Here is a 15,523-nt window from a genome sequence, read left to right as displayed (position 1 = left end):
CATGACCCAAGTTTTCATAGGTTGGTGGGGTCCACATTACGGACGTCCAACCAGGGCATGTGACAGTTTCTCTCTTTATCAACTTGTTTATAACCACTAAAAACAATGTTAAACTAAACATTTCCAAGGATTAAGATAGATAACATGTTTGATAATTTGACTCATAAACATATGTATATAGTCCAAAGTCCTATTAAGTTTACATTTGAACTTTCAACAGTATCTAATTAAGTACATACAGTCTCAAAGGAATATATACATCCACATTTTAGTTAAACAACATCAATTGCAACAAAAAAAAAAAAAGTTTTCATTTTCAACTTTAAAGGCGTTATTGGGTAGTAGCACCCTTGCCCTTGTCATGTATCTGAGGATCTGTTAACATTTACAATAGTGAGCTTTGCGGCCCAGTAAGCAATATAGATAACCATGTAAGTAAGTCAGACAATCATCATGTATCCACTATCACATCAAAATCATATAGCATTATGCATTCCTGATGCGTCCAAAATATGCTTAGCTTTGAGATCCTTGGGAAATGACTTGCAAAACAAAGTTAGACATGGCCCGACCCTAGGGTCGGGAGGCCACCTCCGAAGGCTAAGTCGGTGGGCGTCCTGCTGGCGAGTTGGGGCTTAATTGAGAGATAGAATAGAAGAAGAACGATTCAGTTACCTCTTATTTGTAGTGATTGCTACATTATACCGTCAAATTCATTCATGATCCTTCTTGGTGGCCGTCCGATTGTAGGGTTTTTCCCCTTTTCTCCGGGGTGGAGCGGTTTCCTGATTAACCGTTGCCCCTCCTCTGTGTTGTACCGTTTATAACTCTATCATGTATCTCGAATTCCTCGAGATCATGCTCATCTTTGGAATTGCAGGGTTCCTTCCTCATCATACTATAATGATTAGACCGGATGTCTGAACTCGATCGTGGGGTCAAACCGTCCTCAACCGGGGTCAAGTCGAATCAAGGTAACTGTTTGCTCAAATTTTATCCACAACAATTCCATTTTTATTTTCCTTTTCCTTTTTCTTTATTAAATCAAACCTAAGAACTGCCTATAGAGAGGACACCTTCAGTTTAACCATACAAGTGACATCAGTCTCAGTCTTAGTCTCAGTCTTAGAGGTTCTCATTAAGAGATTCTTTTTTAAGTCTTTTGACACAAGGCCAGGTGTTCTCTACAGGAGGCCATCATCAGTTTAGTCTATCTTTCCACTTTTCAGTCTTGCTTTATGCCCTCCTATTTGGTTACACTAAGTACCAAGACTTACAGAAACTGCTTCATGCCCTCCTATTTGGGTACGTTAAGTACCAAGACTTACAAAAGCCATTATCATTTTATTCCTTTTTGTTTTACTCTTTTATATTCAATTTCAGTATTACATTGCTATACTTTGTTCATTTCAATGTACATTTTGTATTTCAATTATCACTTAGTCTTATTTGAATAAGACTAGACACAATTCATACAATCTAATTATTTAAATATGAAAACATGATAATTCTAAATTTAACAAGCATAAGTATCATTTCAAATTCATAATTCAACATCTCAAGAATATCATCGGCATTTCAATTCAAGCAGTTCCATTAAGTCCTTAAGCTGTCATTCGATCCCATGCATTTCTATTCCATTTACAAAGCAATATATCATGCATTTCACATAAATTATATAATTGAATAAATAAAATATTATATTAACATGTGAATGCTACTTGTTTATTAAGTGGAATCATCCACTAATAACATACATGAGTTGGTCCATATCACTTACCTATTCATGTTCCATGTTCATCTCTCGATCTTGCCTCAGTTTAAAAGTCTATCATCTCTCCTGTATTTCGAATAATTATTGGTTATTTTCGAGTACATGGGAGCCATTAGGGTTTCCCTTTTATTTTCTCTCTCCTCTCTCTCTCTCTCTCCTCTCTTCTCTTTCTTGTCTCTCTCCACTCCACTTCTCTTCTCTACTTTATTTCTCTCTCTTCTCCTCTCTTTTCTTTCTCTCTCCTCTCTCTCCTCTCTCTCCAGCTTCTACTCTCTCTCTCCCCTCTCCACTTCTCTCTCTTCTCTCTTCTCTCTTCTCCCTCTCTATTCTCTTTGCCGTGCCTCTTCCCTCGTTTTTCTTCTTTCCTTCCTATTTCTCTGTTGCCCACCCTTCCCTCCCCCCTCTCTCTCTCATCTTACTCTCTCATCCCCTAGCTCTCAGCTTAGTCTAAATTCCACCATTGTGGGACCCACAAGTGATGTTGGATCTTGACCAAAATATCAATTAGAACTTAGTTTCATTTAAGCTATCATTTAATTACACTCAAACTATTTGATTGAACCATCAAACCAACCATCATGATCATTTAATAATCTTAAAGACTGAAACATTTACACACAATAATAAAATAATAATATAAAAAGATGCAGGGACATCACAACTTGAAACCAAACCACAACTTGTTATAACCCGTTTTAATAGTTTTACATTAAATACTGTTTGAATCATCATATTACCCCTAGGTACTTGGTATAGATAACCATATAAATTGAGCATGAATTCAAATATCAAATAGTCATTCTACTACTTGTAAGGGACAATCAAAAGGATTAAATATGAATGCCAATTGAATGTATTATGTTTGTTTAAATTGAATAAATACTTATCAATCTAGAGGTATTTTATTTGCATATCAAACTAAATACCAACCCAAAAAAGAGATGGATTTTATAGAAGGGATAAAACATTTACATTTTCACCATACAAGAACCAAATTTTGTGATAATCAATCATAGCACAAGATGAAATTTAAAGGAGTTTTTGGTTTGAAGATCTATTTCTAGGAGGATCATCCGGTGGAGCTTGAGGAATGAGCCTGCAGTCTCTATGTTCTTATTTACTATCTAGGTTCTTGATTTCTATAGGATAGGTGAGTTTTCTACAACGTGGAATGACTTTTAATTTTTTAATGGAAATTGGCCAATAGCAATTTTACTTTGCTTGAAATTTTGGCTATTTTTGTTTTAGGATGCTCAAGTATTTCTTTTATGTTCTTTTTCTTGCATACCATAAACTGTTAATCAACTCGAATCTAAACCGTTAGTCAGTTCGAACCCAAACCGAAACGGCCCAAAATTGATATTTTGTTTATGGGCCGTTTTTGGGCTAGGTGTTTTGTAGCTTGAAATTAGCCCAAACATGACCGTTGACACCCCTTTGTGCATCAGTGATTTGCGTATGGCCACAATCTCCCCGAGTGGTCGAGGTCAAAATCTTGACCACTCATTTTGCATATCTATTTTTTTTTTTGTTATAGGTATGTATGGTTGAAAAAAAAATGCAAAACGGGTGGTTGAGATTTCACCCTCGACCATCCGTTGCATCCGAATTGTACAACTCAGTGCTGCGCATTAATTGACAAGCATTGAAGCTCTATCCTGAAAGCCTATGGTTTGACCGATCATAATATGGAAGGCGTTCTAGTATTCGCCATAACCAAAACGATGAAGTACACAAATACCCTGTAGGCCAAGCTTAAGGTAATGGAGGTGGGGATTAGAAAGGCGATGATGGGGGGTGTGTGGGGGGGGTCTCATGTGCAATTGTGGTCGGATTCTAAAACCATAGTTCAAATGGTTCGGGGAAATATCGTGTTCCATAGTATGTGATGGATTTGGTGTGAAGAGAATCTGGTTCTAGTGGCTAAGTTTGTGGGTTCTATCTTTTAACCATCATGTTTGCGAACTTAAATTCTACGTTTATTATTTGGCTAGCTTTTAACAATCCACGCTCAAGAAATTTGTTTTCAACCATATCCTTTCCAATGGCTCTTTTCAAAATTGTTTGGAATACCAACTGAAAGAAATATTATTGATTGCAAAATTGTACTTTTTTGAATCAATAAAGTCTTTCACCTCCCACCCAAGAAAACAAAAAAAAATCCATCACTTTTTGTGGTACCTATAACCTTAGCCCCAAATTCATATAATATGGTACTCCAAGCATATGTTAATAAGGATACTATAACAATATTAAGTCTATTTTTTACAAGGAAATGGATTGTGTGACATGTGTCCTAACATCACGTCAAATGATGAAATTCATTTACAAATCACATCAATCAACTCTTTGATGTAACTTATAAATAGATTTCAATTATTTGATGTGATATTAGGACACATGTTATGCATCTATAAGGAAATGAATGATCCATTTCTGGACAAGAAAATGGACATGCCCGATAAATTTTCTACTGTTCATTAGCTAGGAGGGCCTTGTCAAGCAAGGAAGATAATCCGGCTCCTACCTCTCCATGGCTCGTTGACTTATGTAATGGGTGCTATGTGCACCTCCTGTGTTTTTTTGCAATAGAATTGTCATTTTAGAAATAAAATAGAATTGTCATTTACCAAGGAAAAAAGAAAAAAAAAAAAAGAAAAAAAAAAGAAAAAGAAAAACCAACCTGACATAAGAGGGGTTTTACCGGGGAAAAAAGGAGTAATCCAAGCATCTCTTGCTAGGGACGAAGCAGAGGCTCAGCTTTTCTGAAATTTGTAATTCTCTGACATTTCTTGCTCATCAGTCGATTGAAGACTGCGCCGAATTCGCAGTTGCGAAGAGATCCTCATCGAATCAAAAGTATATGTTTTTTTAGGTCAGAGAATCAAAGGTATTGAAGTTCATGTAATTTTACTTGATTTTCAGAATAGCGATTCAGCTTTGTTTCCCTAATTAGATATTTCTGCTGCGATTTTCTTCTTTCTGTTTCTTTATCCCGTTAAAGTTCGGATAGAAAATCGTGGAAAACTTATTTGGTCTTCATCGGGTTTTAATGCTCGACTCTGCCACCTCCTTTGCTGAAATTGATTGACCCGAGGCACTTTTTCGCTTGACAACCTGTCAATATTCAAATTTTTACACTTATTTATCGTCTATGGTGGTGTGGGAGATGAAATTTGCAGTTGTCATATGCTCGAATGGTGTCAATTAGATTGAATTTTTTGCTCCAATATATAGAAATTCTAATTGCAAGAGAAAATTGTCCAATCTTGTAAGGATTCCAGTTATAATGATTTTGTTGATTGCTGTGGTTTAGGGGATGGTATTTGCCAGAGAAATCTTTTCAGTGCCCAAATGTGCAGCTAGTTTGATTTTGTTCTCTGTTGTGATATGGGAGTTGAGTTGGACCCAAGTTTCAAGTTTCAATCGCTTAAAAATTGAAACTTCTTGACTCTCTTATGCGACCAATTCTACTATGGTCATTATGAAGTCATTCATGCTAAAGAATGAGATGAGGGGGAGTTGAGAGACAAAACAATGGTATTTTAACTTGATTTGGTTTAGCAATCTACATTCACGATTTTAACATGATTCAACCATATTACTGGTATTGAGATTATTTATCCAATTATCATCAGAGAGATTGAGTTGATTGAAGATTTTATTCTTGGAGACGACATTCAGCCTTAGGAATTGATGTAGAGTTTTGTCCTTTATATATGGAATGATAGCATATATTCTTACTGTCCTATCATCATATCCATTTGAGAGGTTCCTACCATTGGTGGTCTCTTCTTGGATAGGAGCATTACACTAGTATTGAGTGTATGTGGTAGCTGGGGATATGGATCTGGTGATAATTCATATGCAGTCACTTGTTGTAGGTTAGTTGTCAAGCACATGTTAAAATCCAAATTTCGAACTCAATTCTATAGAACAAGACTTAATCTTGCTTGAAGATGTGCAAAATCTAGCTAGTAAAATGGTGGAAAGTAACATCATAGAGGATGGGAAAAAATAAAAATAAAATTCCACTTTATTTCATTGAAATACTTGAACTTCTCTGTGACTACTGATGCCGTACTTGATTGTAAGTTAATCCAACACAAACTAGATCAAATACTTGAACTACTGCTGTAGTCCACTTTCTTCTCGGATTGGGTCCTTCAAAACAGTAGTGAATGATGTTTCCTTCTAGTCTTTTCTCAAACTTAATATCAATTTGTCAGCTAGTCCTCACCTCCTTTATTTCATGATTATTCATATCTAGTCTTTCTGTACTTTTCCCACCCTTTTGTCTTACCTTGTCCGTCTGCTTCCAGCTCCCATTATTTAATTGTTCAAGTTCAGGAGAACGTAATGTTTTGGGCTCATGTTAAGGCTAGCCCTCAAAAGGAGGAGGGAAAAAAAATCATGAATAATCAGTTAAGGAGCTTATTGCTTGCATTCCCCCAACCCCACACACTTTTTATTTTTGTGAGGGGGTGGGGGTGGGGAGACTTTTGTATTAATCTTTTTATGGGAGGAAAATCTACTTGCAAGGGTTGTGTCATGGAGTATTATGCTTTAATGTGTTATTAATTGTTGGATCCCTTTTTCTGCATCTTAGTTATTAATGTAATGGGGGGGGGGGTGGAATGGGTTATTACCAGTGGATTAGGTTAATTTTTTGATTAATTGCAAATTCAAGATTAAATTGGAAAATATAAATTAAATTAGTAATTGCAATCAACTACAACACAACAATTTATAGTGGTTCAACTTGAAAAAGTCTATGTCCACTCTTCTCTTGGTCTTAAGAGAGATTTCCACTAGTGACCTCTTTAAATACAATAGGTAGATGATCAAACCTTTACAATCTTTGTTGGTTTAGGGCAACAGTACCCTTTACAATCTTTGTTTTAATAGGGCAGGAGTATCCTCCACAATCTTTGTTCTAATAGGACAAGAACACCTTTTACAATATTTGTTCTAATAGGGCTAGAACACCCTCTACAATTTTAATTAACCTAGACGAGAATTACAACACTAAGTCACAAAGATAGGGAAAGATATTACCTATCAAGGGGTGTGACACCTTACCCCTTGAGTGAGAGTAATGCAATGAGAGTGAATGCTCAAATTGAATGAATTGCAGCACTTGTTGAATGCCCCAAATGCCTTCAATCACCTTAGCCTAGCTGTAGTGAGCTTGCTTTGCTTCCTTCGAATGAACTTCAAGGAATGGGTATGGGTGAGAGGCAAGAACACAAGTAAATTAGCAAAGATTGGGGGCCTCTCACAGTCACTGGCAGATATAGTGATGTGAACAAGGTTGAGCCCTCTTGGTAGAACCCCTAGAGTGGGCCTGTCTAGGGCTGGCTGAACCCTCAAGAGGGTGTGCTGGTCAAAACCAGCCTAAATAATTGCTGATTTTAATTTTCAGAATTTAATTTTTAATTTTCAGAGGAGTCTTGGTCAGTTAGGAGTCTAGTTTAAGTCAAAGATGAGTTCTTGATTCCTTGGAATCTTCTTTAAAAATAGACTCTTATCAGCCTTTATTTACAAGACGATTTCCTTTAGTATTTGAGAGTCTTAGGGGGAATCTATTTTCAAGGAGATACCATTAGGTCTTTAATTATTTATTTGGACGGTTGAAATCAATTGTAAGCAGATCCTAATCTGTAAAGCTAACCCACTTAGGTTCAGAGTCCTTAGTAGGCTATAAATGGCCTATTCTCTCTTGTAATTGTAAAGTTTGAGCAATTGAATAAGAATATTTGAGTTGAGGACAGCGGTTCCTGTTTGAGGAGGTTAGGTGGATTTTAAGTCTAGTTTCTTCTTCAAAGATCAGCAAACTTTGTCTAGCACTCTTCTTCCAGAAATTCCAGCAAGTTCCAAGTAAGTACGGCAGCGTTTGTTTGCATAAGTGGGGTGGGATAAAAGGGGTGGGGAAAATAAACATGTGGGACCCATATGTAGTGGGGTGAGGGAATAGGAAAGGAAAGGTAAGGATTTTGTAAAAAAGTTTCCAATGTGGGTCCCATTTTTGTTGTTTCCCTCACTGTTCCCACAAAGTCCTACTAAATATGTGGAACTTTGAAAAGGGACGGGGTGGAAAAAGTAGCATACCACATTAGCAGACAAACTTCCTTGAAAAGGAAGCTTGTTTGCAAACTTTGCAAACTTTCCCACCCCGTTGAATCAAACAAACCATACTTTGGGATTTCATGGAAAAATTGACTTTTAAACCCACCCCTTTTTTCCCACTCCATTTCAGATTTAGCAAACAAAGGATGCCTACAGCAAGCCCTAACCCCTCTCCCCTTTCTCCCACTCCATTGCAGGTCATCCCCATCCTTCCCCTTCAATCGCAGCAACCCCCAACCCTTCCCTTCGCTGCTGCACCCGGGCAGCAGCCTCAATGGGCCCCCACAACACCCCTAACTTTCTTCCTTAACCCCCTTCGACTACCCTATGACACCTCCCCTCCCCCCCAACCCTCTCGGCCTCTCTTTCTCTGTCTCCTCTTCGTTGTGGCAGACTAGAAAAAAAAAAAAGAGAAAAAAAAAAAAAAAAAAAGAGAGGAAAAACAAGGAAGTGGAAGAGATCCTTCCGTTTCAAGATCCAACCCATAATTGATACATTATCTTCCAATTTGGGTTTGCTAAAGCCCTAAAACCTCCCCACACCCAACTGTAGGTTTCCTAGGAAGATTTGATACATCCCATATTTCTTTGTTAAGCCTAAAATTTAATCCCCTTCCATCCATCTAGTTTTGTTAAACCCATACGTTACCCATAACCTCTACATTTAGATTCCCATTTTTATTTAACAATGTTATCCATTCCATATTATTTTGTGTCATCCCTTATTAATTCTGGGCATCTCAAATCATCCCTTGAGAGCTGTCAACAACCCATATCAATCCTAACTTGTCTCTAGGGCCTTCCCATAAATTCTTCAGAGATCCACAAACATCCCATAATATTTTAGACTTATTTGCTGGAAGATTCTGGGCAAGCCCTCAATTTTAGGGAATCAATTCAAGAAACCCTATCCCTAAAATTGGGTTTTACATCATACAGTTATCTTGAATTGATTAGACCAAGTTTGAGTAACTTTGTTGCCTAGGTCAAACTACTGTTGAAGAAAATGAATATTTCTTCCAAATATTTTCCCTCTGTTGCATTTTGTCATTTTTAGTGTTCCCTTATGGTAGACATAATGTATTGCAGACACACTTACTGGAACCATAAGCACATCTTTTGGCTGTGTGAAGCAACTGTTATGCCGTGTAGAATAGTCCATTAAAACGAAAATGAAGAACAAACTAGTCAGCAAAGTTGTCTTGTGGTGTTGATTAAAATGATGAGATAACTCTGATGGGCAAGATTTACAGCCATTGCCCTCAAAATGCCCATTGAGATACCACCATTACTATTATCAAAACTGTCATCAATAGAGGAGGTTTCCTTCCCTTTTTCCTTTTTCTTTTTTTTTTTTTTTTTGGGGGGGGGGGGGGGGTTGTTAAGGGGCCAGGGGTAGGGTGTGGAGTGTGTGGTGGGGACCTTGGCTAGCATAGGGGAAGTCAGGAAGAGATGAGTTAAAATAAAAGAAGAAATTCAATGGAGGGAAATTTAGTGTGAACTTATGGGTGCAGTGAGTTCAACAATTATAGCGTTATTCAGCGTATGATCGAATGTAGATTATCGGAGGATGAGGACCGGTGTAGCTGATCCCAATTATGTACATGTATGAATCAATCTTCTTGTTTTAATAGAAGTATCATTATATGCTGCAGAACTTAACGTTTACATTTTCAATTTATCAGGGTCTAACGTTGCAGGATTTACAACTGCATTGGTGGTTGGGTGAAGGGGGTATAAAGAATGGAGGAGGGGAGAAATATGAGCAGAATATGAGAGAATAAAATGGTAGTGTGTGATATTCTATTACACAAATTCTACTTTTTACAGTAGTTGGCAAAACCAGGTTTTAACTGAGGCGAATCGCCTGAGTTGAGTAAAAAATTGTGAAAACCTGGCAATGATTTGTGTACTCATTCAATGTAAAAAGTGTTTGAAGTTGGATTACTTCTGTTCAAATTGTTTATGACTGGTTTTACCGAGTGAAATAAGCTTGACTGTGATTAGTTAATCTTTTTAACGCCTCTCATAGAACTCATGTAGAGGTCCTCAGTTAGCTGAACTTGCTCAAATCTTCGGTGAAGCCCTTCTGCAGCTTCTCCCTCTTCCCTCTCTCTTCCAGTGACAACAAAAAATAAACAAGTGAAAAGGCTGGCATGGGGGTGTTTCAGCTTGCAAAGCCATTATTGTTGATTTCTGGCCTCAACCTCTGCTTCACCTCAACACACCCAGGACTGAAAAACAAGCAAGAGTTCTCCATTGGTCTCATGCATCCTTTCCCTCTTACCCTCCATTTTTCTCCCTCCGTTGTCTTCTTCCTTAAATCCCTTCTCTCAATCTCTTCCTCTCTCTTCATCTTTGCATCTAGAGCATGACATGTGACAGAAAAGACAGTCCTTATTCTTATTCTATTTATTATCTTGGGACTTTTGGTGATCGTTCATGGCTAGGTTACTACTAGATAGAGGTAGGTTGGTTCCCGCGAGCTAGCTAGTGTTCCTTCCAGAATTCACTTAAGAACAATGGTCGAGCCTCTTTCAGACGGGGATATGAGTACTTCGACTTCTGTCGCCGTCTATGCTTTCTGCTGTAGCTAGTACATTCGCCTTTGGACCCCTTGAGAAAGAGAAGGTTGACTCCTTTTGGGAAATGAAGGATATCTAGATATGTCATACATATTTGGTTTAGTATGCTGGAATCCAAAAATGAGAACATTAGGCCAGTTTTCATTTTTCCTTTTTCCTTTTAATGGTAAAGGGCGATTTGACCAGCTCAATTTCTCTTTTATGTTGAGATTTGAATCGAAAATATGGATGCAGACTCGTATGGAAGTTCTGAATTTTGGGCAATTTTAAAATGGGTAAATATCACTTACCTCCCCTCTTAGATAGACAAATAACACTTACACCCCCTCTTAGTTGGATAATATCACTTAGCCCAACATACCCTTTTTTTAATTTTTTATTTATCAAACAATTTAAAAAAACACGTACTACTATCAAGTAAAATTAAAAATACAATTAAAAAAAGGGTATGTTGATAAAATTAAACACGTACTACTATCAAGTAAAATAAAAAATGCAATTGAAAAAGGGTATGTTAGATAAAATTAAACACGTACTACTATTTTGGGTTTTTTTAATTGTTTGATAAATTTTTTTTTTAAAAAGGGTATGTTGGGCTTTTAATTATTAAAGATAATTTAGGTTTTAACTATAGCGTTTTGGTTTTTAATAATTATTTTAATTGAGGGTAATTTAGTAGTTTAACTGTTAGGGTGATTAAGTAATATATGGTTTAAAATAAAAAAATATATTTTTAGTCAAAGGTAGTTTAGGGTTTTAGAAAAATATTTAACGGTAAAAGTTAAATTTAACTGAGAAAGTTAACAGAGAGGAGGTGTTTGATATATTTGCTAGGTAAGAGGGGAGGTAAGTGATATTATCCAACTAAGAGGAGGTGTAAGTGCTATTTGTCCAGCTAAGAGGGGAGGTAAGTGATATTTACCCTTTTAAATTTAAGTATCGTATGACGTATGTCATACAACATCATGCTCATTGTAATTTTTGACGTGACTCTTCTTTAGTATGATTGACTCCTCCAAGTCACTAGGTCTTGAAAAACTGAGTCAAGTTGAAAAACCTAGTTTTCTTTGGGTGAATAAAAAATTCACCACCAAAAGGGAGAGAGAAGGGGGATTGGGGGGGGGGGGGGGGAGGGGAGAGAATACAAAGGAGAAAACAGCGCGAAGCCCTTACGAGGCTAGGGGAGGCCCTAACAACATAAAGTAAGATACATGGAACAAGGCAAAAGCCAAAGACCAAAGAGAAGGAGAGAGGGAAAAAAAAAAAAAAAACAACAACAACTAGGGTTTCCTATTTTTCTTCTTGTTCTTCTTGGAAGACTTGAAATTGACGATGAAGTCTTCATCAAGGTGGTGGCGTGACTGCTGCTTCTACAACTCCACAGAGGGGGAGAGGGTGTTTCCAATTCAGAAGTGCCTCCAGGCACAACCTCAAGAACATCCATGGAGGGATCCAAGGAAGTCAGAGAGTGGCCAAGTGGCCCAAGAGAGGGGGGAAGAGGTGACGTACAAGTGGGGGAGGGCAAACCAAGGGAGGGATGATCTGGACCAGACTAGGGGGGATGGGGAGGAGGGACTGGTTGGGCTGGAAGAGAGTGAGGGGACGAGAGAGGTGGGCTGGACCACAAAAGGGGAGGGTTGGGTCGGGGAAGAAGAAGGGGGTGGGTGGGTATTGGCCTGGACGCAGGGAGAAGGGGGCTGGCCAAATGCATAGGCCCAGTAAAGGAAGAAAGAGAGAAAGGGGGGTCCAAGGGTAAGAGTTGTGGTCCCAAATGATGGTAGAATCTATAGGGCCAAGACAGGAAATAGGAGAAGCGGTTGGAGGAGGAAGGGGGTGGGGTAAGATGAAGAAGGGAGAGAGAGATGAGAAGAGGGGGTATTGTCTAGAAAAAAAGATGAGAAGGGGAACAATCAGAAGAGGTGAACTGGATTTGGGGCAAAGAGGGAGAGGAGAGGTGGGAATGAAGACAGAGGAGGGGAGGGCAGGAAGAGATGGGGGAATCAAGGGGTGAGCAGAGGTCAAAGTCACAAGGGGATCAGGGGCAGCAGAGGGTGGCAGGAGGTTGGTGGGGGGTAGAGAAGGAAGGACCACACATGTTTGCCTTGGGCAAAGGGCTCAAGAGAAGGAGCTGGGTGAGCTGAGTCATCCAAGAAGCAGAAACGAGCATAGAGGCCATTGCAGAGGAGTCTTGCAATGTCCTCCGAAGAGGAAGACGGGCGGCAGGGGGTTTACTGTGAGAAGAAGAGAGGTTAGGAGGGGCTATGGCAGGAAGGGATCCCAAAAGGGAGCTAGTTGGAGCAGGGGCTAGAGCAGAGGGATTGGACACGGGATCAGGAAGGGGGTTTCTGTTTACACAGCGGGGATGGCTGAATTTTTTGCACGAGAGGCAATGGGGAGGTCTACATTCAAACTGCACTTCTTGGGAGAAATAAAATTCGGATTCTTCTGTGATGGAAATGGAGACTTGGCAAAGATGTGAACACAAGTCCTCGCAAATGTGAGGCGCTGTTTCTTCATGATGATGGCATCATAAGAGATTGGGGTACCAAGAGTTGAGCCAACAATACTCAACCCTTCAGCGAACCAATAATGTAGTGGGAGACCTGGCAGAGAGAGACACACGGGGAGGGAGCGGTGGTCCTCTCGGTTGAGCAGCAACTTGCAGTGCCAGTGTCACAAGAAGAGGGGTTTGGCCAATCATTCAAGGCCCACCCTCGAGCACGTGGATATTTTCTTCAACTGCAGAGAATTTTAACAGGAAGAATCCTTGCTAAAGAAGGAAGATATCTTGCATTCCAGAAGGCTGCCATTGTTTAGAGAGTGAGGCTTAAACCATGTGGAAGGGAGGCCTTGATCCTAAAAAATTACCGACCAAGGAATTGCCCCAACTTGCTATTTCTTCATCCAAAATACCATCTGGGCACCATGCCGTGATACAACCATCTAATTCCTGGGGAGGGATGAGGCGCAGGGGGATGCGAGAGGGAGGAGGAAGAAGGAGAAGGGGCAAAGAGAAAGATCCAGGGTGTAGAAGAGGAACGGAGGCTTGGGGAAGAATCCGAAGGTGGTGGAGGAGTTGCTGGTGGAAGAGAAGGGGAAGGGGGATCAGATATCCTCCCAGCTCGTCGGTTTCTACTTTCTAATACTTAAAGACTTTACATCTCTTAGAAGGTAACCTCTCTCTCTTTTTTTTTGTGTGTGTGTGTAGATCATTTTCCCATCTTTTATTTATTTAGCTTTTCAGGATATACCATTCGTGTGACTAAAGAGCAGAGCTAGGAGAGATATTAATGGGAACAAAGATGTGGCAGTCTATGAGAGAGAGAGTAGGAAATGTTAACCATTTATATGGATAAAGTCTTTTTTATCAGCAGCAGGCAATTACTGTTATTTCACTTCTTGTTGTTTATTTAGGTTTATACAACTTTTGTGAAACAAATCTACCAGTTTCATTGTACAACGTTTCTGCCATGTTAACCCTGAGGAGAAACTGCCAGGTTCAAGAATTGATACTATAGTTGGCATAAGCTTTTACTTAAGAGCACCCATTTATTGGAATATTCTCACCTTAATTCAAGATTTATCATTTTGAAATGGCACTAATGGTATTCCTTTTGGATATTGTTTGCCAGAGCCAGATTTTACTTTCTCCATGCCCCAGATGCGCAACGTCACCGTGGCTGTGGGCCTAGTAGCTTTTGCAGCTGCAGGCTTGGCGTTTCCTTTCTACTTTGTGTGAGTTGAAAGAAAACAGCCACTTTGTCAGTTTGGTGTAGTTTGAGTAGTTTCCTATGTCTCAGATATCATGGTTTGGTTAATGCAGGACATCAAAGTCAAAGCCAATTGATTCAACTAAGGCTCTTCCACCTCAGGCAACCTTTCGAGGACCTTATATAAATACTGGTTCACGTGACATTGGACCGGATCATGGCTCTTCCCCTAAGATGTAATTTATAATGTACAACTTTTGTTCATATTGCTCACGAAGATAAGCTATGAAACTCTTCTCTTTCATTGTTTGAGTTTCTGCTAATTCTCTTGAAATATATTAAACCAGAGCATCAGTTGCATCAGTCTGATCAGGACAATTGAAGTGGTAGCATGCTACCATTTAATATGCATACACTTGTAACATATTGAATGTGAAAATAAGGGCAATTGGAATCATGTGTTTCTTGCAGAGACTTATCTCCTGTACTTTGTTTCTGACAGGTCTGAGGTATTGTATTGTATCTTGGGTCAAGAGCATTATGTTCAGATAAGATGATCCTATTTCTCCAAGGCCTTTCTTCATTTCTGCCCAGCTTCGTTGGCTCTTTGTAGCCTTCCTTCTCCTCCCTGATCCATTAGTTCTACTGCTATCAAGACCTTTTTTCCCTTTTAAACAAAATAGAATAAAAGCAACCCTCCTCACCAAAGCTCCAACCTTTTTAATTCTGTTCCCACTTGATCTATGTAAAAGATCTTGCTTTGGACCTTCAGATCTTTGATTCTCTTGACTTGTAGATGTTAACTTGTTCTTGAAGAGTTGTGCTAACACTGGTAGTGTAATAGTGGTTTTCTATTGAGGCTTAGTTCTTCTCAGGTTGAATGCACCACCCACTTTTTGAGTCTTCTTTATCAGCCAAACCACAGGAATCAGTTTAGTTTGTCTCTTTTGGTTGAATAAATAATTCATAAATCTTAATTATAGGTGCAATTGCCTTTGCAATTTCCCCCCCTTTTCCTCTTTTGGGTATGGGGCATTTGCTATTTCATGATGGGGTGCTCTTCTCAACCCATTTTTTGTTGCTGCTGCCTGCTGCATGGAAGATGCGTGGCTTTTGAAAGGTGATACTTTAGGATCCAAAAGCTGTGATCTTCTTGTTTTTTTTGGATGAAATCAAGATATCATACGTCAGACGATAGAAAGTTTCGCAAGGGTCAGTAAAAGAAGGTAGTTAGTCATGGATAAGTTAGAAAAAATGCCTATAACTCGTTTCAAGTCAACCTCAAGGCATGATTTTCGTAGCCTCCAGTTTGGACCCAATTCTAGA

General features: G+C 39.0%; 1 protein-coding gene across 1 annotated transcript; it reads left to right on the top strand.

Annotated features, from left to right (window-relative positions):
- The first annotated feature begins 4,466 nt into the window (after positions 1-4,466).
- LOC149001059 (uncharacterized) lies at positions 4,467-14,504 on the top strand. The gene is made up of 3 exons (XM_089140866.1): positions 4,467-4,664; positions 14,120-14,222; positions 14,311-14,504. The coding sequence occupies exons 2-3, from the start codon at positions 14,140-14,142 to the stop codon at positions 14,435-14,437; spliced, it is 210 nt and encodes a 69-aa protein (XP_088996992.1). The 5' UTR covers positions 4,467-4,664; positions 14,120-14,139; the 3' UTR covers positions 14,438-14,504.
- Positions 14,505-15,523: the final 1,019 nt, after the last annotated feature.

Source organism: Hakea prostrata, chromosome 11, assembly GCF_041222555.1.
Source record: "Hakea prostrata isolate BN-2017 chromosome 11, UWA_Hpros_2, whole genome shotgun sequence".
Taxonomy (NCBI): Eukaryota; Viridiplantae; Streptophyta; class Magnoliopsida; order Proteales; family Proteaceae; genus Hakea; species Hakea prostrata.
This window is presented reverse-complemented; position numbering and strand designations above follow the sequence as displayed.